Source organism: Thunnus thynnus, chromosome 19 (assembly GCF_963924715.1).
Source record: "Thunnus thynnus chromosome 19, fThuThy2.1, whole genome shotgun sequence".
Taxonomy (NCBI): domain Eukaryota; kingdom Metazoa; phylum Chordata; class Actinopteri; order Scombriformes; family Scombridae; genus Thunnus; species Thunnus thynnus.
The window spans coordinates 20,034,096-20,059,152 of record NC_089535.1 but is presented as its reverse complement, the minus strand read 5'-3'; the positions used below and the strand labels follow the sequence as shown (position 1 = coordinate 20,059,152).

Genomic DNA, 25,057 nt, shown 5'->3' with positions numbered 1-25,057 from the left:
TGTCTGTTGGTTGAGTTTGAGATGATATACAAAAACAAGTAATAAAGCAGATTTTTGAACGTAATAGCAAGACCAGGGTACATGTAATGACATTTATTTACAAAACACTCTGAAATCCCAACATGTATGCATCTCAGCGTACATGTCAGTCATCTTTGGCCAAAAACAGGAATGAAGTGACAGGTGTTGATCCTCAGTGACTCTGAACTCTGGTGAAGTTAATGCAGCGGCCCTGGACACAACAAAAGACAGACATCACAGACAGTCACTGCAGTAAAATATGAACAAAACAGAGTTTATTACAAAACGAGGCACAAAAAAGCCACTAATATCCATTATCTACCAAAATATCAACATAATTTGTCATTGAAGAGAGAAAGAGCCTTTAAAACAAGTAAAATGTGCATCTTCTGCATATGATGAAGGAACCTGCTGCATATACATCACACCAATTCCTTATTTTTAAGGAACGCTTTGAAAATGCATCTTCACTCAAACTTTTTGACCTCACAAGGCCATTTAAGCCAAGTTGAACACAGCTGCTTGAAATGGCAGATAGCGCATTAAAGTTCAAAATATTGGCTGTTGTTTAGAGCGCTTACACCAGTCCATCAGAATAACAACTCACAAGGATATAAATGTAAATTGGGACAGTAAATACTAAGATTTAAGGGCCTGTAGTGTAATCATACAGTAATTTTGAAAGCACAGTGTTAACATTTAGACTGTTATTCATAAGAACTGTGTTGATGCAGCAAGCTGTTATTTGTTAGTAGATAATGAGAGGAGGTAGGCCGAGCTCTGTCATTTTCTGTAATTATCTAATCAAATCATCGCGGAGTCAAGAGGGTGGATCCAGTCAAATTAACTGGACAAAACTTTAACTCATAATGAATGTTCTGAATAGACAAGCAGCTGTGTTTTCCTTCTTAGACTTCAGTGTTTGTTTTTAAAGGGAATTCTGTAGACGTTTCTTACTTTGTCTTGATGTGTCGGCCTCATGATTGCCACTCTGTCATACTGTCTCCTCAGTAATGCCACCAATGCATCAAAACGTCCCTGAAGGTCGAGTCAAACAGAGCATAAAAATATAGATAAAGAAATTTATACAACAAGCACATAAAATCATGTATTTGTATGTGTGTGAAGGACCAACAGCGATTCAGATTCAGAATCAGAATCAGACACATATTTAAGCTTCAAATCGGTAAATATCTACAAATAAATAAATAAATAGAAACATCATCTAATGCATCTTTAATGTGGACTGTAATGATTAACAAGGCCGGTGTCTCACCTTGATGGGAGTGTACCATTTAGCTTGAGGTGATGGATTGTAGACTGGAGGAGGTCTTGGTGGGGGTCGGGGTATGATGGGCTCCTCCACCTCGTCTGGCATGGTGACCACAGCATTTTTGGCTTTCTCTAGCCGCGAGCCTTCCTCTGTGGACCCCTTCCCACCCCAACGCACCTACAGGATTCAAGTGCAAATGTCAGGTATCACAGACAGCATGGCGGCTACTGAACCGACACAGACGTGAATGCTTGATGGATGCTTGTAAAAAATAACAACGAGAACGACTATGAATATTTAGTCTGTGTTATTATTTACCTCCATGCGTTTGATTCCTCCAGGCCCTCTGCCTCCATAGTATGAAGCATCCACTGTGGGCCACCTGTGTTTGGGTGAGAGATCCTCTTCTGGTTCCTTAAAAAAATTTAACAGTTAATTAACATAACTTCACAGTGAGTTACGAGCCTGGTTTACTGTTTACCTTTTAAGCTTATTGTATTAAAGTTATAACCCCAAATTATGTGCTGTTGCCATCCAATATTGAAATGATGTTGTAAATTTTAGTCCAGGTTATAATATATTTCTATAAATATTGAATGTGATACAGTACCATTAATGATCACTAGATGCTGATTCCAGAAAATCTCAAGCAACATAAAGCTTTGATCAAAAACTCTCAACATCTCTCTAATGCAAACTTTTTTTTTTCCACATTATGGTCTAAGATGATAGTTCACTTTTATTTAGTGCCTTGGTGGTGATAAAAAATCTTGTTTTATTTAAAAGGGACAGGCTGAAAGTTTTATTTGCTTGATTGCCTGTCAGACACAGCTGGGGTTACGTTAAGTAGTTAAGTACCTAAAAAGACATTTATCGAAAAGGAAGTCATATATCATTACATTGTAAACAAAGAACTTTGTCTCCTGTCCAAAGCTCTATAAATAAAAACATATCAAAAAATGTTCCCTTCCTACAACACCACTCATTTTTTCATAATCATCCAATTTCATCAGAAATGAAGGACATTTTACTAATAAATATAGTACTTAAGTAATCATATAACCACCTTTCATTTACATGAAATGAGCTTTAATCTCAACTAAACCACATAACAAAGATCTTTCACTTAAATTCTGCTCTACATTGTAGTTGTTTTTCATGAGAAAATATGTTTGTAATTTAGGTTGGTACAAAACATCAACAGGCAGACAATACACAAACAATTTGCTCTGAGCATCACGAATATTAATAAAAAATAAATGAATAATACAAAATATAGATTCCAACTCACTAATCCAGACACGGCCATAAAAATGTCCCAGTTAAAGATTAGTTGCTGATTACTAATCATCAATTACTAATCAAATGGCTTCTAAATAATTGCAATACAGTAGTTGCCCAAAATATAGTAGTCTTTGCCAAAATTTTGATTTTCTGTCTCCAGTCACAGCTAAGATGACTACATGTGGTACAACCCCGGACATAATCATGTTTTCGAACAGTGTGTGGTTACTCACAATTGCAGGAGGTGGGGGAGGGGGGCGAGAGGGTGGAGGGTCTCTAATCACCTGGAACAATGTGAAAGAGTAAAAAAAAAAACAACAGTCATTGAACATTGTCTATGGACAAAGAAATAAGCTGCCTGAACTGCGACACTTTAACTTGTGGGCTTTTCCGTTATAGCTCAAGTTTAAGGTTCATGCTTTCGCAAGGCCAGAATTTAAGTGCGCACACACACACACACATACATAGACTCGCCTCAGTAAACTCACCACAGTGCAGCAGAGAGGCCAGAACCACCAGAGTAAACCCAGAGCCAATAACAGCAAGAGAGCCAAGAGCAACCAGAGCACCCAGAACCCATCTGACTGTAATAAACACACATAAATCAGTTATGTTACACCATACACATGTAGATATGTTCATTTATCTTAATCTATTGCTACATATTGTAATTATTATGACACTGGCACCATCCACATGTGTGTGTCCTTATGTAAACGCCAGACATTTTAACTGTAGAACACAATATTTTCCTTCAGTTACACAGATTTCATGATGTGTCATATTTGGCTGTCTTGCAATAGAAAGCAAATAGCAGAATTGCCTTTATTGTGATACAGTTGCAATTATTAGTAATTTATCATTATAGCATTGGATCACAGATTCATATATGAATATCACCACTAGTGTAAATGTAGCTAATTTATATAAATGAATGAATTCTTTATTTTCTGGTTATACCATTGAAATGACAAAATAAAAATAACAACTTCTGGCAACTGACACATTTTTCTTTGGAAAAATCTCCTTCAAACCAAAAAGTGAGGTTTTTTTTGCTACTGTGTATGGTTGATACTCACACATGTTGTGGCATAGATAGTGATGGGACTGGAGATGTAGGATTGTCCATTGTTCAGGCTAACCAGCACTTCAATTGATCTGGAATTATCAAACAAAATCACTGCAAACATCTGAAGAAGAGACTGTTCCTATACACCTGTCAATGCATACATGTGATGTTCACTGAACCTTCAGTGTAATGGAAAATACAGAACAGACCATGCTGAGAGGGTGCAGAATATATATTTTCTAATCCAATCAGTTCTATCATGCTCTGGGTTTGATCTAAATAAACCACACACGCCTATTTTTGTTTTACATTATTCTTCTTTTCTGGTTAAGCAGCGAATAGTTCTAAACTGTTCAGCCTCCTAATTAAGCAAAACAACCTAAATCATCTTAAAACACCAGCTCCAAAGTTAGCAAAGCACTAGCATATACAGTAGTAATGTATCTTGGTGACCTTGTCATCTTCCATGTTGACCTACCAACATCTTTAGTGCCAAGAACATTCACTCATTTAAAAAGGAAGTCTTTGCCTTTCATATTCTTATCAGATCCTGACCAGATTTCCTTGTTTGCCAATAAAGTTTGTGGTTACACCTTGTTTTGTTCAAAGTTTTGCTGAAATTGAACCAAACTGAGATTGTCTCAGCTCTGTTTCTAAGTATCAAACTATACACAAGTGACTCTGTGGGGAGGGAGAGTTGCAGGGAGGGTGAGACGTGATGGAAAGTGAGAGAAGACTAGGGACAGATAGAGAGAAAGAGTGCTGTTTGAAGTGGGTGAAGTCAAATCAGCTTTGGCTCGCTCTCTAAATGCCACAGAGATATTCTAGTCCGGCTGGCTTCGGTTCATCCAATACTTAGAGCTGTTCACAGATAGTTTTACTGTAAACACTGTTCTTGTTTCTCCATTACTCACACGCACAACAGATTTTTAGTTTCTAATTTCCACCTCCTGTATTTGCACAGATGAAGGAAGACATTTTGGTTAATAAATGAAACTGATAAAATGTGTCATGATGATCTATAAATATTATTATCTTTGTTGTTTTATATATCAATCAGTGCAACTTTTACTTTATTGCCAAGGATGCATTTAATGTCCACCAGCTTTGTGAAATATTGCCTCACATTTGTGTTTTCCTACTGAACCAATGATGAACTTTCCTCATAATTCCGAGGTAGTGATGTTATAAAATGATGTCATGCCAAATAACTTCGAACAGAGCTGAATTTTTTCTTTCATAAAGATTCGTGTCTTTCAATATTTATGGTAAACACAGGCTTGTGTTGACAGTGAGAGAAAAGGAATTCAGACATGCTCATAACTCTAACATGTACCTGTATATTTTGCTAAACTAACTGATTTCAACCACAAGGATTTTACTGTACAAGAAATAAACTAGACAGAAAAACATGGACAGATAGGACAAAAACAGACCATGTGACCATGCATAATAAAGGTTCCATCACTATTTTCGGTGTTCAAACACGATTCTGATTCTGGTGGAGTTTTTCATTTTGTCTTTATGAGACCTTATGTTGACTTTACAGTTTTTTGATGAGCAACTTACACACACTTCCAAAACTACCTGTATATGCGCGTGTGTGTACGAGTGTGTGTTCACTTACTGTCCGACCTCTTGCAGTACAGGAGCTGGACACAGCAGATAGCCGTCCCTAACTACAGTCGGCTTCTGGTCTGAGAAGGAAAAAAGACAGACAAACTGTGAGACCTGTTACTGTCTATAAACAAAGAATTCTCCTACAAAAACATGACAAACAATTTTGTCTCTTTGCACAGTCTCACTGGCTCGTAGAAATGCTGCTTATGGCATTTTGAAAATCAATCATAGATGAGTGTTCAGTCATAGGTTACATCTTTTATGTCATTTTATGTACAATACCTTGCTGTCATGATGTTACATGTATGTAAAAATAGAACAAATACTCCATAAACCTCTTAAACTGGTGCATCAGTATCTATTTTGATTGAAATTTATATTCAAATTCAGATTCATTTTTTAATTTCTTTCCCCTCATATATTATAAACATCACAGTCAGCGTCAAGGAATGCTAAATAAAAGCAAGAGAGAGATAGCAAAAGAAAGAGTGAGAACAACACTAGCATAAAAACAAGCAAGTAAAAGGCAGAAAAAAGAAGATATGATGCAGTCATGTGTTGTTTCATCACGTCCTCTCAGTGATCCCACCCCCCTCTGTCCATCTATTAATAGACTAATGAGAAAGAGAACATCTCCCTCCCTCCCTCCGTTCAGTCTCATAATGTCTCCTCTGTTCTCCGGCTGAAGTCAATAAAAAGCGGCCTCTGTTTCTGGATGTCATGACTCCGACTTTCCACTGTGGCACAGAGATCTGCACATTGTATCACGTTTCACTTCATAGATGTTCATATCCTAAAGTGCGTTACAGCATGTGGGCGAACGTGAACCTGTATCCTTGATAGATCTCAACAATTGAGCTACATAGATTGTTTACTCACTGTATGTGTTTTGATTGAAAGTGAGGAAGCAGAGGACGTTGTCCATCCTCTTCGATCCGCTGAAGGCACTTCCCCTCAGTACCACATTGAAAGACTCTGAGACACATCAAACACATCAGACTATAAAATTGTTATTTCATTCAGACAAAAACAGCAAATACAGGGATTGATTAGTGACATGTTATGAGCATGTTTAAATCCAAAAAACAGATTTTACAAGCTGTCTTATTGTATTTTTTGCTGCATTATTCAGATCTAACAAACCCTTTCAAACTAACTTACCATTTGCACAAACACTTGACGGCTCTATTGTGAACATTTCTGTGCATGACTGTTTCAGGATCTGTGTGGAGGCATAGATACAGGCAACAGCTCAGGTTATAAGTCTGCATTCATGTTCACTGTGTGCACATGAATGTTTTTGTGCATCTTTGTATGTGACCTCACCGAGTTGACGATGTCTTTGAGAGCATGAAACCCGGACAGCACCGGGAACACTTGCTCTGTGCCGTCTGCTATTTCAGCAAGCTGAGATATAAATGAAAACAATACAGTTTACCAGCCTTTAAACACAGCTTGTCAACATTTTATATATGATTGCATATAAGACATTTCAGTGGTTTATTTCTTGCTGCCTCTCTGGGAGGTCCTCTGCTGCTTTCAGTTCAATGCTACAGCAGCATTTAGGGAGGAAAAGTCCTTTTCTCGGCGATGAAAGCTTCAGCCTGCTGCCTAGAGCTTTCATCTGCTTTAATGGTAGCAGAACAGGAAGCTGTCTGGCATTATTTAATTAGAGAGTGATGTAATTACTTCCTCCTCAGACCACGAAGTACACTGGGTCAGTAACCGGGCAGAAGATTGCTTACACCCGTTGACTACAAGAGACTTTCCTGATCATGAGTTATGCAGTTTTGAAGCCATGCAGATGTGCCCATTCATACTGATTATACAGATCAATAATGTAGTTATGATGAGATTAAGGTTGCTGCAACAGCAAACTAAACAGCACTTACAGTATTATATTTCTCAGTAGATGTAGTTACGAGTATTTCTTTGCATTGTTAATTTTATAAGAAATAATTTATAACCTGAATACTTTTTTTATTTCTTGCAGTCAACACAGTCAGCAGAGAACACTTGGGTTCATTCTTATTCAGCATGAAAACAACTGTGAGGACACATTATTCTTCATCCTTACTTCTTTGCTCTCTTTCAACAACCCGATACCTGCACAGGAAGAATCAAAGCCTCTCCCAGGAAATGATAACTCAAAACAAGCTGCTTCACAAAATTTATTCCATGTTTTTACAAAAACCAAATGTAGCACAAACCATAAACTTTAAAGCTCTGCCAGCTGCTTGCTGATCTGTCCTAAGGGGGTTCCAGTTGAACTCAAAGAAACTAAGCAACAAGGTTAAGGTGTGTTAATCAATCTGGGACTGAAACAACAGACTATTGAGGTTCTGACCACCATCTAAACACACACAGAAAGACAAATAGAACCTCTGTGTTTAAACAAGCAACAGTATCACTAACAGAGGTTTTTTCTCACTGTGCTGCGTGCTCAGTGGTCAACAAGTATAAGTAAAGAGAGAGAGTGGAGTAAAAACATTAAGCCATCCCACCTGTTTGTGGTCAAAGTCCATGACCCCGACACAGTATACTCTGGCTCCAAACCCTCTGGCTTTGTCAGCCTGGAAAGCACAACACAAAGAGTGAAGTCTCTCTGTTTCTACATTTATGATTAGCACATTTTAAGTCTCTTCAAGTTCATTTTATAATTTACTTGAATGGGGCTACTTGGAAAAAATAAAACTTTTGTTATTTTTAAGGAAAATGTCTCGTAAGTTCTTCTTCTAGCATAATTTTCACCTGCACAGTCTCATTTTCATCTTACTTGTCATCCACATCATTTTATCCATTATTGTTTGAATTATCACGACCACTACATCACCACCATTATTCTCACTAGTGTGTGTGTGTGTGTGTGTGTTACCTCCTGTACACTCAGTTCATAGGGGTAGATATCCAGCTTGCCATCAGTCAGAACAATGATGATGCTGGATGACGGTGAAGTTTGTGCCATCATCTGCTCCGACACCTGACGGGTGAAAGTTGACAGTAATTCAGAGGAAGTAACTCTATGTTTTTAGGTATATTATGGTGGATTTTACAAACTCTGTTCTAAAACTAAATAAAATTTATTAACCTGATTTTTAAATTCCCCCTTTAAGTTCCCATCAAAAACAATCAAGTGACAATCTGTGTAGGGAATATTGTTCCCGGCAGTAATCAAAATGTTTAATGAGGCCTTTAGATGAGCGTGCGTACCGCTTTCATGCCTTCGTGCATGAACGTTTCACCAGCAGGTCTGATTTGGCTCAGCTCATTCAAACCCTCGTCTATTTTGGACCTGTGCAGTCAGATCAAAAAACACAACACAACAAAGTTTAAATAAAGACTGATAAGAACCCAGTTTCTGTGTGATCTGGTTATCTGTGTTATGCTGCTGTTGTTCAGTGAGGAGGAGGAGGTTTAAAAATAAAAAGAGCATACCTGTCCCCAGTAAGTGGCAGGATTACAATTGCTCTGGATGAAAAGACGATGTAGGAGACCCTCATCCTGGGACTGACACACAGACACAGACACAGACACAGACACAGACACACACACACACACACACACACACACACACACACACACACCAATGAAGCTTGTGAATAAACCACATCAGAAACTATGATGTGTATCTTTTAAGGCCAAATGTTCTAAGATAGTTTGGGTCTAATATCAACAAAAATGATTCCCATAAGTGCTATTATACTGTAGGCTACACATTACGATCATCTGTGCCAGCTTTGCTTTTGATTGGACGGAAAATTGATTGACTGTCGGTTGCCAAATTTCACATCCACACGTTCTTACTTTTTTATCAAGACATATCAACATTTTAACAAATTATAATGCAGTGCATTGTAAAATAACATGACATCAAGCAGCACTCAATTCAAAAAATGTCTTCTTTTACTAAATGTGAATCACTAGACAACATGGGTCAGTCTCAGTGCCTTGCTCAATCACTGATCTGCACATATAAGGGAACTGAACCCTTCATCTTGCCAGTTTTACTTCCTTGGTCTACCCTTCAGGCTGTGCGGGAACTGTCAGAACTGTCTGTTGTGGTCAGCACTAACCTTCAACATCTGGCTGGATATTTTGCTCTTATATTTAGTAACCCGCTATTAAACCTAAAGATATCACACACACCCTCTGCACTATTACGCAGAGGGGTTTTGGAGCAGTTGGTCTTGTACAACGTCTGCTGCCCAAAATAGACATGCCCTACTTTCTACTCACTACTACTGTTTGTATTGTAATTTAAAGACCTTCAGTATAGACACTCCTAACTGTCTAAATAGTCTGTTTCATTAGTTTAATTTCTGCTGTACGATTCTATTCTTAATGTGCCTAGTCATCTGTAAAGCACTTTGTTTTGAAATGTGTAATATAAAGTTATGTATTATTCAAAATTGTATTTATATTAAAAGTTATTTATTGTATAAATATTCCTAAAATATAAGGACCTGGAGGTGGCCAGAGGTGGAGAGGAAAGGTCAGGAGAGACATTTACTGTGAAAGCACAAAATGGCCACTTTACTTACCTAACAAACCTGTTGGTGAGCTGCTCCACAAATCCATAGATCTCATCCCAGTGTCCTGACACACTACCTGACCTGCAAAACAAGCAGTGCCAGAGTGATAAATCACACACACCCAAACATTGAAATATCAAATGACCCAAAACAAGATTTAAAACTAACCCTGGAAATAAAAACAGACGTGAATATAATGTCAATTCATCAATCAGAACTCCTCTATAAAGCTTATATTTTCTATAAGAGCTACATAAATAAAGTTTGGATGCTGCATTAGACTGCACTGTGCCAAGTAAAGTGTTTCATTGCGTACAAGAGCTGTAATTTATGATAAAGTAAATTCAAACAGCAATTAAAGTGCAAATCGTATAAATACTTAAAATCGGAGGAGGCACAAATGTAATAATATAAAGATTTATGTGTAAATTTCACATCTTAGCAGGTTTCCCAGACTCCCATACAGCTCTCAGGCTCTAAAGCATCCAAACAGATATACACTTTGCATACAGAATACAGAATAAACACAGACTGGGTGTTGGTCAGTTTATTCTGTTCTTCCCAGTTTGACATTAGTAGTAAACAGAGAACAGATTGTTGCTGTTGGAATGTCAGTTAATGACTTGTATATTTAACTGCAACATAATACACTGATAAAACGCCCCAAACAATCATAGACAACACAGAGAAGATTAAAAGAAATCCTGCCAAACCTGCAGGGAAGCAGCAGAGGAACATGGAAAACTAAACACAGCCATACATGGAGAGGACTGAGTCAAAGACTGCCTGTGCACTGAGGTAACAAATATGAGATTAATATGTTGCTCTGTTTTATTCCTTTAAGCAAACACATGCATGCAAACAGATAAAAGTGACACAAACACAATCTGTATTCACTCACTTGTCTAAAACAAAATAAATATCAAACGCTCCATCGCAAGAAGCATCATCCCCATCATGCAACGATGAGTTCACAAACACACTCCCAAAAAGTAGGATTTTGCAACATATCCATAACCGATCCATAATCCATATGTTACATATCAGCAGTGAGTGCTTTTTTTTAAAAAAAAAAATCCCCAAATCAGCCGGTATGGTTATGAGTCCTTCATCTTCACAACATCAGCCAGACGGCTCACATGTTGAGTCACTGGTGTGTGTGACACTGGACATGTGGGATGTTCACGTTGAAGCTGATAATGCAATAAACGGGGCAGGGCACACAGCTGCTACAGCTGCACTGTACCACCAGCAATAAAACAGAGCAACACTTCCCTTAGGATTCTTCAAATTAAAAAGCAGGCATAAAAATGTGCAGTCAAGTAATGAACCCATACAGAAAAAAAATTCCTATCTTGTGCTTTAATACAATTCTAATTAGTATTTATGTGGCTTTGATATACTACTTTGCTATTTTTCTAACTTTTGGCCTACATTTTCAGGTCAAATATAAAGTTATTATATATTTATAAGATACAAATACACAGCATAAAGTAAATAGTGTGAGTATCAGTGGTGGAAAGTAACTAAGTACATTTAGTCGAGTAAGGTACAAAGGTACCATTTTGAGGTATTTTATACTTCCATTCAGTGGATTCATATTCTACATACAAAGCATATGATCAGCTCATAAAATATGATGCAGTGTTATAGATTAAGCAACCCAACAGTAAATCAGTTCAAATCAGCTCCACCTCGACCAGCTACAACATTAAAATGCTGCTTCGTAATGATAATAAAATATTACACTCTGATAGGGGCCATTCAACAGCCTAATGAATACTTTACTTAAGTAAAAGTAGAAATATTGTCATCTAAAAATAATCAGTTACAAGTAAAAAAAAGTAAAGTACTTAAGTAAAAGTACAGAAGTGTTATCAGCAAAATGTTCTTAAAGTATCAAAAGTAAAAGTACTCGTTATGCATACTGTGTTATTATATTCTTATAGTATATTATATTGTTTGTTTCTATCGCTTACAAATACATCTGAGAGTATTTTAATGTTGTAGTTTATCAATGTGGAGCCAATTTTAGATACTTTGGATAGATTAATGGTAATAATACTGCATCTTATTATATTAGCACCTTCAGTAGCATCAAATGGAAATACAAAGTACAAGTACCTCAACATTGTACTTTACAGTTGAGTAAATTTTCTTAGTTACTTCACACAACTGCTGATGAATATATTTACTTTTGATGCCTTAAGCACATTTTGTTGCTAATACTCTTGTACTTAATGACATTTTCGAATGTAGAGCTTTTAATCATGATGGAATATTGTTTTAATGAGGTCGGACTATTAGTATTTAATTAAAGTTCTTAGTTCAATGTTCAACTAAGTTAATGTAATCTACTGTATATGATGTTTTGTTGCAAACACAACAAAATGATGTGTGAAAAAGGTTTTTATTATATCTTTTACACCACTATGCATTGATGTGCCCTTTTATTTTGAAAGCAACATCGTCTACTTCCTGCTCCTGGCATCTCATACTTGACATCTCTTTGCCCAAGCAGTTGGCAAAATATATAAATATAGTGACTGACTAAGATAAGAAAAATACAAAGAATGGTAGATTGATGGGTCAGATTGCTTTATATAGCTATTACAGAACATATTTGGAGCCATAAATATTCCTGCGTTTTAAAATAGATGCCATGAGAACTGTTCTCTTCCTATTCAGAGATATCCTTTCCTCTTAGTGTCAATCAGGGTGCTATGTTTCAAGCTTTGATAAAAGTTTCCCCCTCAGTCAATTATCAGTTCAGTCATGGCTTATTACAATTCATGTCTTTGCCTCCAACATTTTTTCAGGACAAACAAGTGCATCATATTTCTGTAAATTTATTGCAGATGGAAAGTAGAATTGAATAGGCTAACACAACGCCCTTGGTATGTCAGAGTGATTTGTTGCGCTTTGCATGATTCAGAAAGTGACCTCCCAAAAGTAGAAATCAAATCTTCTCCTTTGTCTCCGGAGAGGATGCACTGACTGGGCTTGCTTTACAATTGTGCAATTATACCCACCTTTTATTTCTCTAAAGAATGCCTCTTCAACACCAGAACATGTCCATGCCCTTAAAAATGCACTTTATCATGTTCACAGACAGATGTAGAATCCCCTTTCACAAACAAAACCTTTACACTGTCATTCATGATCGATCTGAGACTCTCAGAGCCTCCCAGGAGTTCTTTTGTGGTGTTGTGCCGTAATTATATACTTCATTTTACTGTTTGCAGAGATGTAATGCAATGACTGCCTGTGGCTTCCCAGTAGGTTTAATTTAAACTTTTAAGGAGGATGAAGTCATAACAGTTAAAAACTGAAATAATAACATACCAAAGTCATTGTATCAGGAAATGGCATCTCTGCTGTCTGTAATTGTATAAACCAGGGATCCCCATTGAAAAGTTCATGGGTTTTTGTGATCTGTGTTTTATTTGTGGGTGTAGGATTGGTCTCTTTCTTTCCTCTCTTTTAAGACAAAATGCATTGTTTTGATATACGGTTAAAAGAGGAAGAAACTCACTGGTTTCAACACTAAGCTCTTTCACTTTTCTTCAAACCAGGTTTAAAAAAGCTATTTATCCTTGAGATGTCAACTCACTGAAATACTTAGAGGCTAATAAATTAAATGTAGATGCAAGCTGCAGTCTAAGAGAGTCGGTGTGTCATACCAGAAATGTTTAAACTCTCAGCCAGTCAGTACAAACTCAAATCCACATAACTTTTGTTTTTTTAATTCTAGCTGAGATCCCAAAGTCTCCAAGGATACCAAACAAAAAACAATTAAAACAGTCAGGTGCCTAAATGAACACTGAAATGGGTTTTTCTTGCCAGAATCACTCCTCCTATTCATACTGGCCGTTAAATCCACAAGCCTCCTTTTGTGCAAAAATATATTTATTTATCTGAAGCTAATATGAAGCTTCAGCTGCCAAAATTATTCAAATCAAGTAACTATCTTTCAGTGTTTTGTGATTATACTTCCACTGTGTCTGAGGGAACACAAAAAAAGAATTTGATGCTAAAAAGACTGTAAATGTGGCAGATAGCTACTTGATATGACTAACCCAGGCTGCTGAAGCCTCATATAAGCTTCAGATAAACTTGTAAATGCATTTTTGCAGTAAATGACTATGTGGACACACTGTGGATTTTGGCCCCCATCACTTACATTGAAAGCACATCTGTAGGGGATCTTTTAACAGCCAGTATGAACAGGAGAAATGATTACAGCGAGGAAAACCTCTTTCAGTGACATATTGGCACCTGACTGTTGTTTTACGATAGACTTGAAACATTGTGAACCTATCCTTTAATTTGGGGAAAATATCTATATAATAAAACTCAAGACATCTAGGATATTTCCATTTGAAGGGGTGATGGAGCCGTTCCATTAGATGAGAAAGAAAATATATGTGATACTGTAAGACAGTGTGGTGAAAGATGATTTTTCCAACCTTAAAGCTACTTAAAGTGGATAAAAAGTTCCCTGTAAGAATCTGCAGGTGGCTACATGGATGTCAGAAGGTGGACTGGACTTTCTTTCCAAGTTAAAGGAACTGTTGGAAGACAGGAGAGGTCATCAGTGTTGTCCAGATCTGAGATAAATGCTTTGCTTTGGCCTCAGCTGTAAAACAAAACAGAGACAGTGTTTCTTCATGACTCTGTTGGTGAAATTAGAACAATGTGTGAACAAATTAAATCCCCCCATCCAAGCCAAAACCAATGAATTTTAAAGGAGTGTTGACATGTCTATTAAATGAGAATCCTTTAAACGTTGTCAGTAAACAACCTACAATACAATTAAATTGTCACCAGAGGAAAAGGACATGATTCATTTTAGTTTTGGTGGAGATCTACTGGGAACTGGTCAAACCACTGCAATGAATGTAATCAGGAAAAGACTGTAAGACATTATTTTCCTTATCTAGAAAGGAGAGATGTGATTCTCAGCCTTGAAATTAATAAAATGTAGGTTTTAAGACATATTTTGCAGGTAAATTCAGCATACTGTTTGACCTACACTACAGTGACCCACACTTACCAGTTGGTGGCAGTAACATTTACTATCAACATCAAAGAGAGGACAGGTTTGGCTAGGCTGATGTTATCCAGTTGTTTAAGTTAGCTTCATGTGTCTAAAATGTGATTATTTTTAAGGTAATGCTAGCTTGATAGCCATCCGAACATGGCTCAATTGCCCGTACAAGGACATCGACAGTGATGGTGAGCTTTGTGACCCTGTTTTCAATCAGTTTAGTTGACTAAAAACAATGCAGGTCAAGGTTAGCATTGTACGCTAAGTTAGCTAGCCACCGAGAATTTAGCCTACAACCACAGCTAGACAGTGATAAAACGGTGTGACATAATGTTTCACTCAGTATGTCTATTTTGCTATATTTAAATCTTTATCTCAAAGCGGGAGAAAAAACAACCTTTGTGGTAAACAAGAACGCTAGTCGGTAAACAGGTAAACTAGCTAAACTTTAGCTGGCTAACGTTGCATGTAAACAGGAAACATTAAATCACGTTTTGAAATGCCAAAACTGGCAGCTGTATCTCGATGACCTTCTACAGGTTAGCACTGTTTTCTGCCCTTGAATTTCTACTCTTAAAAGACTGAGTTAGTTTTACCCGGACCCAGTTTGTGCTTCTCATCATATTATTAGCATTTAGTTACATGCACTGTAGATAGGAATGGAATTAAACGGAACTGAACGAAGCTGTTGCTTCTTCCTGACCACATGTGTTTCCTTTCCTCTATCCTCTCTCTTAACGCAGTCTTCACCTCCCTAGTTTGCCCTGTACCCGAGGAGCCGAGATCAAGATGCTGCTGAAGATGCCCCAGAAGCTGCTGAAGACTGCCCATTACATAGAGCTGGGCAGCTATCAGCACTGGCCGGTGCTGATACCTCAGAGGATAAGACTCTACACCTACGAACAAATCCCCCTCTTCCTCAAAGAAAACCCCTACATCACAGACGGCTACAGGGCTCACCTGCCCTCCAAACTCTGCCTGAGGAGGTGGGAGCACACTGGAAACATATTTAAAGTTCCCCTCCACTCAAAAATATGTTTTTCTTTTGTTCCAACAGTTGTGTGTTTGAGCTTTTTGAGTGTTTTGAGCTGCATTTAAAAGATCCATGTTTTAAGATGTATATAAAATACTTAACTTTCAATAATAATTTGTGTCTGACATGGTTTTTCCTCAAAAAATATGTCAGATTTGCTTTGCTGTGTGTGTACAGACTTGTGCTTTTGCTCATAGATTTTGTCTCCTCTTTTCTCTTTCAGTATTTTTATTCTATCTAATGAGACGGTGAATATCTGGAGCCACCTGCTGGGCTTCCTGCTCTTCTTCTCTCTGGGGGTCAATGACCTCTCCACAGTACTGCCAGCCTCCGGAGCTAACAGAGAGGACTATGTCATCTACGCTATAGGACTGTTCTGCTTCCAGGTAAAAGTTACAGCTGCACACCTCATGCTATCATGGTTTGCTCATATTAGCGTAAATCAAAGGTTGGTGGACGCTGCATGGCAAAACTTGGATTTAAACCTGGAGAAGTTTATGAATCCCATCCTTCTTGGTTAGACAGGAAATTGAATGCAAAGATGTTTTACTAGGTTTTTGACAGTCAAGCAGTGTGCTCCAGACTGAATACAATGACACATCCTTACCTCACAGCATCCATGCTCAGAAAAAGAATGATCTCAATCATATAGCTCTGTGTGTGTGTGTAATTTATTACTTAAACAGCAATTCCTGCTGGCTTGTTCATTTTTCTGAATAATTATCATATATATATATATTACCTGAATAATAATGTACGCAGTTTCTTGTATTACCATATATTTGTGTGGCTTAACAAACTGATTTGTGTAGGTTTACGTTTCCTGCTGCAGGTTCATTCAGTTCACCTCTACCTGCTCAGGTGTGTAAGCTGTGTTATAAGTGTAACAGTTGTAAAGGTGGGACACAGTGTATCGTTGCTAAAATAGGAATGTTAGTGTAGTTCAGAGTCCCTGCTGGCAGCTGGTGAACTGTTCAATTATTGGTGTGTTAGCTGTCTTTGTGTTGTAGGTTGTGTAACTGCTGATAATGTGATTGGAGACTTGTTGATGTATAAATGACAAGTCAGTATGATTCCCACTTATTGTAGTATATGTTACACCCCCACTCCCCATCTTGAAACCCCTTTCTGTGCCTCCTAATCCTCATGTTGTGGGTATCTGGAATGTCATTATAAATCATTATATCTGGAGGTAAGTTGTTGTATTATACTTTATTATGACATAACTTCCATGTTTCTGAATAGAAAAAGATGACTTTTACATCATCTTTCAGCATGTAATGGTACTGTGTGTGTGTGTGTGTATATATATATGTTCATCCCAGGTGTGCATGTTGTGTTCAGTGGGGTATCACCTGTTCTCGTGCCACCGATCAGAGAAGACTTGCCGTCGCTGGCTGGCGTTGGACTATGCAGGCATCTCAGTTGGCATCTTGGGCTGTTATGTGCCTGGGATCTTCTACGCTTTCTACTGTAATGCTGTAAGTGTGAACGAAGATGCAAGGATGACGCTGTTAGCATGTTGGCCCTTAAGGGTGCTGTGGCTTTTGTTGAGCAGTTAACAATGCATGCGCACTGTCTGAACATGTTTAGGCAAAGCACATAGTAAGAATGTGTGTTTGATCAACCAGTTTGATTTTGTTGGCTGAAAAAAGGCTATTGTAGAAGTGCATTTGCATCTTTAATATGATCTAAGGAGGCAAAAGAAGCAAGATCTACGTCATCCTCTGTCATAAATACACAACATGTTATTGTGATGCGACTTGGAGGAGATGTTGGGACCTCTAGCTCAAGAACACAGTAAAAGAGTTACAGATAAAAAGAAAAATTACATAATGGTGGTAATGCTATATCCAGATAACCATCACAATATGACCTCTGGGCCAGGTGCGATCTGTGAAACAAATTAAAAAAAAACTGATAATAAAAAAACTGATGTCTCATAAAACAAATGTCTTCCAGCTTTGATTGGACTGTATCTAATCTGATTTGTTGCTCTCTTGTCAGTTTTGGCGGCAGGTGTACCTGCTGACTGTGCTGTCACTGATCCTGGCAGTGTTCTGCGCTCAGGTCCACCCTCGTTACCTCAGCAACGACTGGCGACGGCTGCGGATGGCCATCTTCTGCTGTGTGGCGGGCATCAGTGTGATCCCAGCGTGCCACTGGGTCTGGCTCAATGGAGGGTTCACCACTGATGTCGTTCAGGTCAGGACGTTATCTGCTCATTTAACTTCAGTCTTGCTGCTTTGTTGCATTTATGATGTTGCTGTGACATCTGGCAAATCCTATTTGCATGATTTAATTTTCAGTTGTCAATAGCAGCCTGACATGTTAGAAAACAAGCAAAGTGATTCACTCATGAATCTCAGCCCTCTCTTCTTCTTCTGACTGTTAAATGTTGAGTCATGCAAACTTTGGTTTTTGTTGTATGTGCAGCTCTTCCTGCCCCGTGTGATGGTGATGTACTTGATAGCTGGATCTGCCTTCCTGTTCTACGTCACTAAGATCCCTGAGCGCTATTTCCCTGGTGAGTCTCTGTTTTGTTTCTTCTTTGTCTCCCTGTATGAGTACAAACCTGAAGTGGAGGGCAGTAGCATTTAACCAACCAGCTGTGACACTGAGACAGCCGCTGAACTGAACAAGATGACGTGATTAATTGAAGTTACTGTATGATTATTAAAAAGTGAAGTGAAAATTAAGTTAAGGAGTCTAAGCTCTTAGATGAGTTTAAAACAAAATTACAGCTGTTAAGTCTAAACCCAGTTGCTGTGTCCTACACCTAAACGCCACTAGAGGTCATTGTATCTGAGGTTTAGACACGGTTTAACAGAATTTTAAGGTCATAAAATACAGTATAATGGCAGATTTCTACAGCTGAAACCATTTTGCTATATTGTAAAAGTTTAAATCTTTCACCTTGCATGAGTTTATGACGGCAGCAATATCATAAGTCTGACAATAATGTAACTGCACTACCACAGGTCCAATATCTGTAAGGTAGACATACAGTAAGTTTGTCAGTGATGTAGGCAGGTGAGACACATTAATTGTCAGCGGAGGCTTTTAGTCACAGGAAAAATAAACACAGATGAACTGTAAGACTGATTCCCTCGCTAAAATATTTTACAGATCACTGTGCAGTGGGTTGTATGATATCATTTACATTTGTATTAGACTGATAAATTTTTGTTTTTGTGATAATCAGTGGTGCAAGTAGACTAGAAATAATAACACACACTGTATATTGTTCCAGTAGTATTTCTAAATTCTTTTCTCAGTAGTGAGTGATATGGTCAGCTGGGAAATCAGACAGCTGAAATGGATTCTCTTAATTACCACTTAACGAGAGAACACACACATCGCTTCTTCACATTTTTGATTTGTCATGGTAGGAAAAGCACAAGTGTTACTAATAACGTAAACAATGGCTCTGTTGTATTCGAGAGTCCCAGTAAGCCGTGACAGTATATCAGTGAGCCAGCATTCACAATACCAGGACCCTTAAACCGAAGCAGCTAAACATGACTCAGCCATCATTAATCTTATTATCCAAACATGCTTTTCCTACCTACTAAAATGTCTTCTGTGAAAAAAAGGCCTGTTTTGACACAGCAATCAGGTCCAATTTAGCACACAGCTGCGTTTAAACCTCTGCCAAGTTCCGGTTTAGTTGAAAAGCAGCAAACTAGTCAGATGCTAAGTGACGCACAGCGAGGGCTGTAGTTTTTAATTGTAGGCATATCAGTGCTGTCAAGTCTGTTTTTATTTACAGAAAGAGTGAGATGAGAGAGAAGAGGGATAAAAGAATTAGGTCTTATACTGAGCATTTAAATTTTAAATAACGAATGTTTGTTTTGTATGAAAATTCTCTTGGTAACAGTTCCACCATATAAGTATTGTGTGCACATCCACAAAACCACTGTGGGAAAGGTGCTGGATAAAAAAAAAATCAATACAATTACAATACAAGGACACTGGAATCACAGCTCCCTTTAATTTTATCTGTGACATTTTGACAAAGGACTTGACCTTTCCTCATGAAAATACCCACGAGAAGGAAATGAGGAACATAGATGGCAAAATGACCACCACTGACATCATAATCATCTAATCCCATTCATATGTGCCAGGAGTTCCTTCCCATTACAAGCTGAGTTTGCCAGTTGTCATGGAATTGTTGAGATTTCCATTTCTTTCTGAGAACCATTTCCTCCTGAAATGTATTTGAATTTCTGTGACTCCTGAAAAAAGCACAAGAATTAGTATGAACAATACATACAGTATCTAGAGCTAATATTTTCCTCTCCTCTCCTAGGCCAGATGAACTACCTGGGCGCCAGCCACCAGCTGTGGCACATACTGGTGGTTGTGATGTTTTACTGGTGGCACCAGACTGCTGTACACATCATGCACTTCAGGCACAGCCAGTCCTGCCCGACCCGGACCAGCAGCAGCTAAGTGAAACAGATCAAATCATTTAAAAGGCAATTGATTGTAGATTGTAATAACCAACTAAACTCATTACATTAACACTCAAAACCTTCTCACCAGTTAGCTGCTGGTTAGAAGCTGCTACCTAAAGGTTGGTCAACCACTCACTAACAGAAGCTCCTGACTATTAACTGATTAGCTGCTTGTGCCCAGGCCAGCTATTAAAGGCCAGTATCCTTTCTTGAAGTCTACTTTATTCAACAGTAGACAGCAGCTAACAGTGGCTTGGAGCTACTGTGAATTTTTAATTCTCTGAACAAAAGGGCAGTAGACCAGAGCCTGTATTAGTTAGTACTTTGGGACTGCTGGCTAGGAGTCAGAAAATCTACCAGATAGTAAGGTCAGTCTTCAGAGACTGTGATCTGATGTCAAAAAAATAAGGCATGTGGCCTTGCATCATAACCATTAGATCAATGCATGAAACAGGAATTTTAGTTTATTTGTAGAAACAGACTAAGCTTTGGTGTTTTTAAATGATAATCACATCTTCTCATGGTTGGTTTAGAGTTTGATCTTCTTCTTTTTGTTTGTACAGAGGTTTTGAAAAAAAATATCCACGATTCTTTTGAATCAAACATAGTAGCCAGTGTGAACAATGCCTTTTTTTGCCTCTACTGTTGGTTTCTACAAGACTCAATTGTATGAAAATATCTTGATCCATGTCGGAAAGCACAGAAAAAAATGATGATGACGTCAAAGAAACAACTGGAAATTCAACATTTGGACACTGTGAATTGCTAGTCTCTGGGGAAAACTATGTGTCGCTGCCTAAAATATTCAAAGCTTTCGAACAAAAAAGTAGTCAGAGTCAATCAATGAGCAATCTGAAATATCTAATGAGGTCGGGAACTGAACAAGGAAACAGTGTAGGAACCATATTTATTCTACAGTGCATTGGTTTCTTAGTATTACTTGATTTTTGTTGTTTTATTTTCGTCTTGTCCGTCATGTTTTGTCTTTGGAACAAATAGGGAGTCGGTTTTTGAAAAATACTTTGATAACTCTTTGCAATGGCCAAAGCCAGTATGTTAAAGCTGCACTGGGCAAGATGTCACATCAGCCCAAATCCCAGAGCAACAGAAACAATCAAAATGTTGTACAATCACCATAATCTTTGATCATCTGTCTCCTGACATACTGTTGATTGGTTTTGGGGTCCAGTTAGGGTTCACTGCTAAGACTTTACTGACTTGCCTATTGCAGCTTTAACATATAGAAAAGTACTGTGAAAACACAACAATATTAAGGGGATATTTACTTAAATATGACTAATCAGAATGCAATCTTGGCCAGTAGGCAAGTACTAAATTGCCTAAGGTTTACAACAATACCAATAATGCTGTGTTTTTTTTAGGGTTAGCAACAAAACATATTTTTTCACTTGCCACACAGCACTTTCAAGAGCTCTGAGATGTATGCCACTACTCCAATACAGTGGAGGTGATTTGAGTTTGTGGAGAATGAAAAAATGACATTTTAAAAAGTCAACCGCAACACTTTTTTTTCCAGAAACGATGTCCTCTTTATTGCGGAATAATCTACAGAACACATGGTGTGCATGGTTAAATATCACCAGATATGTGAATATTTGTTTTTTTCTGGAAAGTTGGGTGAACTGACCCTTGTTAGGTCGCACTGATGGGTCAACCACCTGCCATACCAGCCCCAGGGGTCATCAGTTATCAGCAGAAGAGGTTATCAGTTGTCACCCTTGTGGCCCTTTTCTCACTCCTCTCATACATGGCAAATAAAGACTGGGTTTATAAAAATATTGCTTAAATCAGGCCAGTGTAAAGTGCTTCGGGTACCTTTTTAACAGTCTAGTTCCTCAGTACACATTGGGACAATTGCACATTTTAATTTTTGGTGTGTTTTACATAAATTGTGTTTGTACTTCATTTGCCTTATTATCTTTTTTAGTATTTGTACTGTATATACACCTACTGTTACAATCTATTTTTGGTCAAGAGGTGAACATAAACCAGAACAAAAGGGTTAAATTCAGACAGTTATCATCTTGGTATTATCTTTTCTGTTGCACCACAAGGCCAGTATGTTTGTTCTTTTTTATAGTACAGTTTGATGTTCAGAACAAGTTACACATTAATGTTGAGCACTTACTGCTGCAGGCTGCAGAGCTGGAGAATGCACTGTACAGGTGCTAGAAGAAGTGACTTTCTGTTGCCTTTTTGAGTTTGTTTTTGAACATGAACCCTCAGATTATTATGAACTGCTTGATCCTTTTTTTGAATGATCTCATGATTATTTTATCCTGTGTGTTTGCATTTTTTTCCTTGAATATCATTTGTATGATAAAGCACTGGCGCTGACTTATGAGATGTATATTTATTTCAGTGCCTCTGCAAATATATTTTTAAACATTTTGAATGAATAAAGAATGCTGTAAAATAAACTGAGTCTTTGTGTTTCAGTAGCTCAGAATAACTCCTGTTTTTGTTTGTATTTTACTTTTAATAGCAGGATCACATTAACATCTGACAATTTCGTGTTTTCATGCTCATTCAGAGGACAAGTCTGACCACTTGGAGGGGAATTGATTACGGTTGGGTTACCTAATTACCATAATCTCATGTTGGTTACTGAGGGGGAGCATTATGTGCCTGGCAGGTGTCTTATTTTCTGCTATTCACATTAGTGAATGATAGAGGGCAGCGTTGCTTCAGAAGTTGCCCATTTACAAGAAAGAGTGGGGTTTTTCTGTTCACTCAAGTGGATCACTTCAATTAGCTGTTTGAAAATTACATGCTTGTTAAATACAAAGGCCCTCTGATGACTCAGTGGGTCACAGGTCATATCGTGTGTTCACACTGTCAGTCTCAGGGGCCTGAAGTGCCAGTCTGCACATCTCAGTTTCTTCAGTTTCTTCTCAGTTTCTTCACATTTATGTAGAAAAAAGTGCCCAAAATGTTCCTCATCTTGTGATTTCAGTCCTTTCTGATGGCAGTGCTGTCATCCAAAATGACTGGATTTTGCCCTGTGGCTTTATAAATATAATTGTGTTTGAAACATATATTCAATCACTGCATCACCCTGTGCAGTAATTAATATTTGTGCAAAAGGTGTCTGGCAAAGGAATTTGCAGTTGGCTTAGAATTGGGTTTACAAGGAAATTTAAAGTGGCTATAATCAATATTTGAATATTAAGAATGGATCACATGACAAGGTGTCTTGGGTAGTGATGAATCTGTAAAGAGTTTATCAACTGACTCTGCAGTCCCCCTGCAGCTCTGATGAGCTTTATAGCATCTTTTAATTCATTGTTTTTGTTTTACGTCCCACAGCTTTTCTATTTTTTTCAATTAAAAGTTGGTATCATCAGTGTTGTGTTTACAGACTGCTTTTACTGCCTCCATGTGGCCAAAAAATCAGCAAGCATGTAAACATCTGAAAAAGTAAATAAGAACTGGACTGTTGGTGCTGAAATGCTGTATGACCGTTTTAACTACGATAGCATAACTGGAAATTTCTACATGTGGAACCGATGCCAAGCTCTGAGGTATTCTGTTTCAAGAACCATAAAGATAAAGAGATGAGCCTTCTGAAACACGAACTGTCATCATAAAATAAATCCTTTAAGGGTTTATATATGATCAACATGATTATTGTTGTTAAATTTTGCAATACCTGTTGCAAAGATACCATTTGAACATTTTGAAACTTAGGGTGGTGTCACAAAGGTCAGTTTGTACTTGTGGTATGAAACTTTATGAGCTTAGTAAGCTTTTAATTAGGTTTGGGATAGATACACGTGTACATAGTTAAAGTAAAAGCGAGCCCACGTTTTAATCGAATTCATTGTACATCATTGTAATTTTGTAAACCACTATTTGTTTTTCACTGTTGCTAGTTTTGTTGCAGTAAGAATATGTGTATATACTGTAGATCAAATGGTAGCTGTGACACGTGCATGGCTCATACATGTAAACACATTTAATCATTGACAATCTTTGTCCAGACAAACCGCTTACTCTTAGCATGTTTACAGTTAATAAGTAAAAGAAGGGCCCTTAAAATATACTTGAATGTCTAACTATTCTATGAATAATTACATAAAGTCTGTGTAAGCATGTGTCTGCCTGTTTTTGGGAGAGGATGTCACATTAAATCCTGTTGCAGTGCTGTCATTCAGAATGACTGAGCATAGAACAAGACATACTGTAAGTGTCAGTAAGTATAATTATTATCTTAGAAAATAATAGCCATGAGTATATTACCTTGTGGAATAATGGATATTTGTGTACAGCATAATGTCTGACACAGCAGCACAGTGGTACCTGGTAAAGCTGTTTAATCATCATTTTGGGAAACAATCAACTTTTCATTTTGAGGACTTCATTTTTAAAATGTAGTTGACTGGAAAACTGTTCAATATCCTGCTTATCTTTTACAAATTAATATATGAATGTAGCCGTGTCTTTGCTTTTTGCCATTGATTGTTTTATTTTTAAATGCTTTTTTTTTTTTTTTTAATTTAAAGGGTCAGTCCACTCAAATCACAAAAAAACCCCAAAAAACATTTGTGTGGTATCTAAACATGCAAATATTTTGATTTTATATGCTGATGTTTAGAGATATCTGCTTCTGAGACTTCTGCTGCACCCCCCAGTACAATGAAGGTGAAAGGAAATTTGTATTTGCTGCTCATGGACAAATTATAAAGATG

General features: G+C 37.6%; 2 protein-coding genes across 5 annotated transcripts; one reads left to right on the top strand and one right to left on the bottom strand.

Annotated features, from left to right (window-relative positions):
- Positions 1-78: 78 nt before the first annotated feature.
- LOC137170853 (anthrax toxin receptor 2-like) lies at positions 79-15,667 on the bottom strand. 3 transcript variants are annotated; one of them, XM_067574454.1, is made up of 18 exons: positions 15,553-15,667; positions 14,269-14,438; positions 9,809-9,880; positions 8,703-8,774; positions 8,478-8,559; positions 8,143-8,247; positions 7,772-7,840; positions 6,594-6,674; positions 6,429-6,489; positions 6,147-6,242; positions 5,275-5,344; positions 3,658-3,736; positions 3,067-3,162; positions 2,812-2,862; positions 1,613-1,708; positions 1,298-1,471; positions 979-1,059; positions 79-232 (listed from the first exon to the last, which is right to left on the bottom strand). In XM_067574454.1, the coding sequence occupies exons 4-18, from the start codon at positions 8,765-8,767 to the stop codon at positions 194-196; spliced, it is 1,245 nt and encodes a 414-aa protein (XP_067430555.1). In that variant the 5' UTR covers positions 8,768-8,774; positions 9,809-9,880; positions 14,269-14,438; positions 15,553-15,667; the 3' UTR covers positions 79-193. The 3 variants fall into 3 exon arrangements, with proteins under 3 accessions (XP_067430555.1, XP_067430556.1, XP_067430554.1); XM_067574455.1 differs by lacking the exon at positions 15,553-15,667 and adding an exon at positions 14,856-14,940; XM_067574453.1 differs by lacking the exons at positions 14,269-14,438; positions 15,553-15,667 and adding an exon at positions 10,701-11,025.
- Positions 14,897-22,786, top strand: LOC137170854 (progestin and adipoQ receptor family member 3-like). 2 transcript variants are annotated; one of them, XM_067574456.1, is made up of 7 exons: positions 14,897-15,037; positions 15,593-15,835; positions 16,106-16,268; positions 17,208-17,363; positions 17,890-18,087; positions 18,319-18,409; positions 20,198-22,786. In XM_067574456.1, exons 2-7 carry the CDS (start codon positions 15,639-15,641, stop codon positions 20,338-20,340), a joined length of 948 nt encoding a protein of 315 aa, XP_067430557.1. In that variant the 5' UTR covers positions 14,897-15,037; positions 15,593-15,638; the 3' UTR covers positions 20,341-22,786. The 2 variants fall into 2 exon arrangements, with proteins under 2 accessions (XP_067430557.1, XP_067430558.1); XM_067574457.1 differs by lacking the exon at positions 17,208-17,363.
- The last annotated feature ends 2,271 nt before the right edge of the window (positions 22,787-25,057 follow it).

Coding starts and splice junctions, on each gene's coding strand:
- LOC137170853 (XM_067574453.1), bottom strand. CDS start 10,825: ATGGATCGGTTATGGATATGTTGCAAAATCCTACTTTTTGGGAGTGTG. Junction 9,881..10,700: donor ATTTATTTTGTTTTAGACAA/GTGAGTGAATAC, acceptor CTTGTTTTGCAG/GTCAGGTAGTGTGTCAGGAC. Junction 1,709..2,811: donor CTCCCCCACCTCCTGCAATT/GTGAGTAACCAC, acceptor AATTTTTTTAAG/GAACCAGAAGAGGATCTCTC.
- LOC137170854 (XM_067574456.1), top strand. CDS start 15,639: ATGCTGCTGAAGATGCCCCAGAAGCTGCTGAAGACTGCCCATTACATA. Junction 15,836..16,105: donor TCCAAACTCTGCCTGAGGAG/GTGGGAGCACAC, acceptor TTTCTCTTTCAG/TATTTTTATTCTATCTAATG. Junction 16,269..17,207: donor TAGGACTGTTCTGCTTCCAG/GTAAAAGTTACA, acceptor TGTTCATCCCAG/GTGTGCATGTTGTGTTCAGT.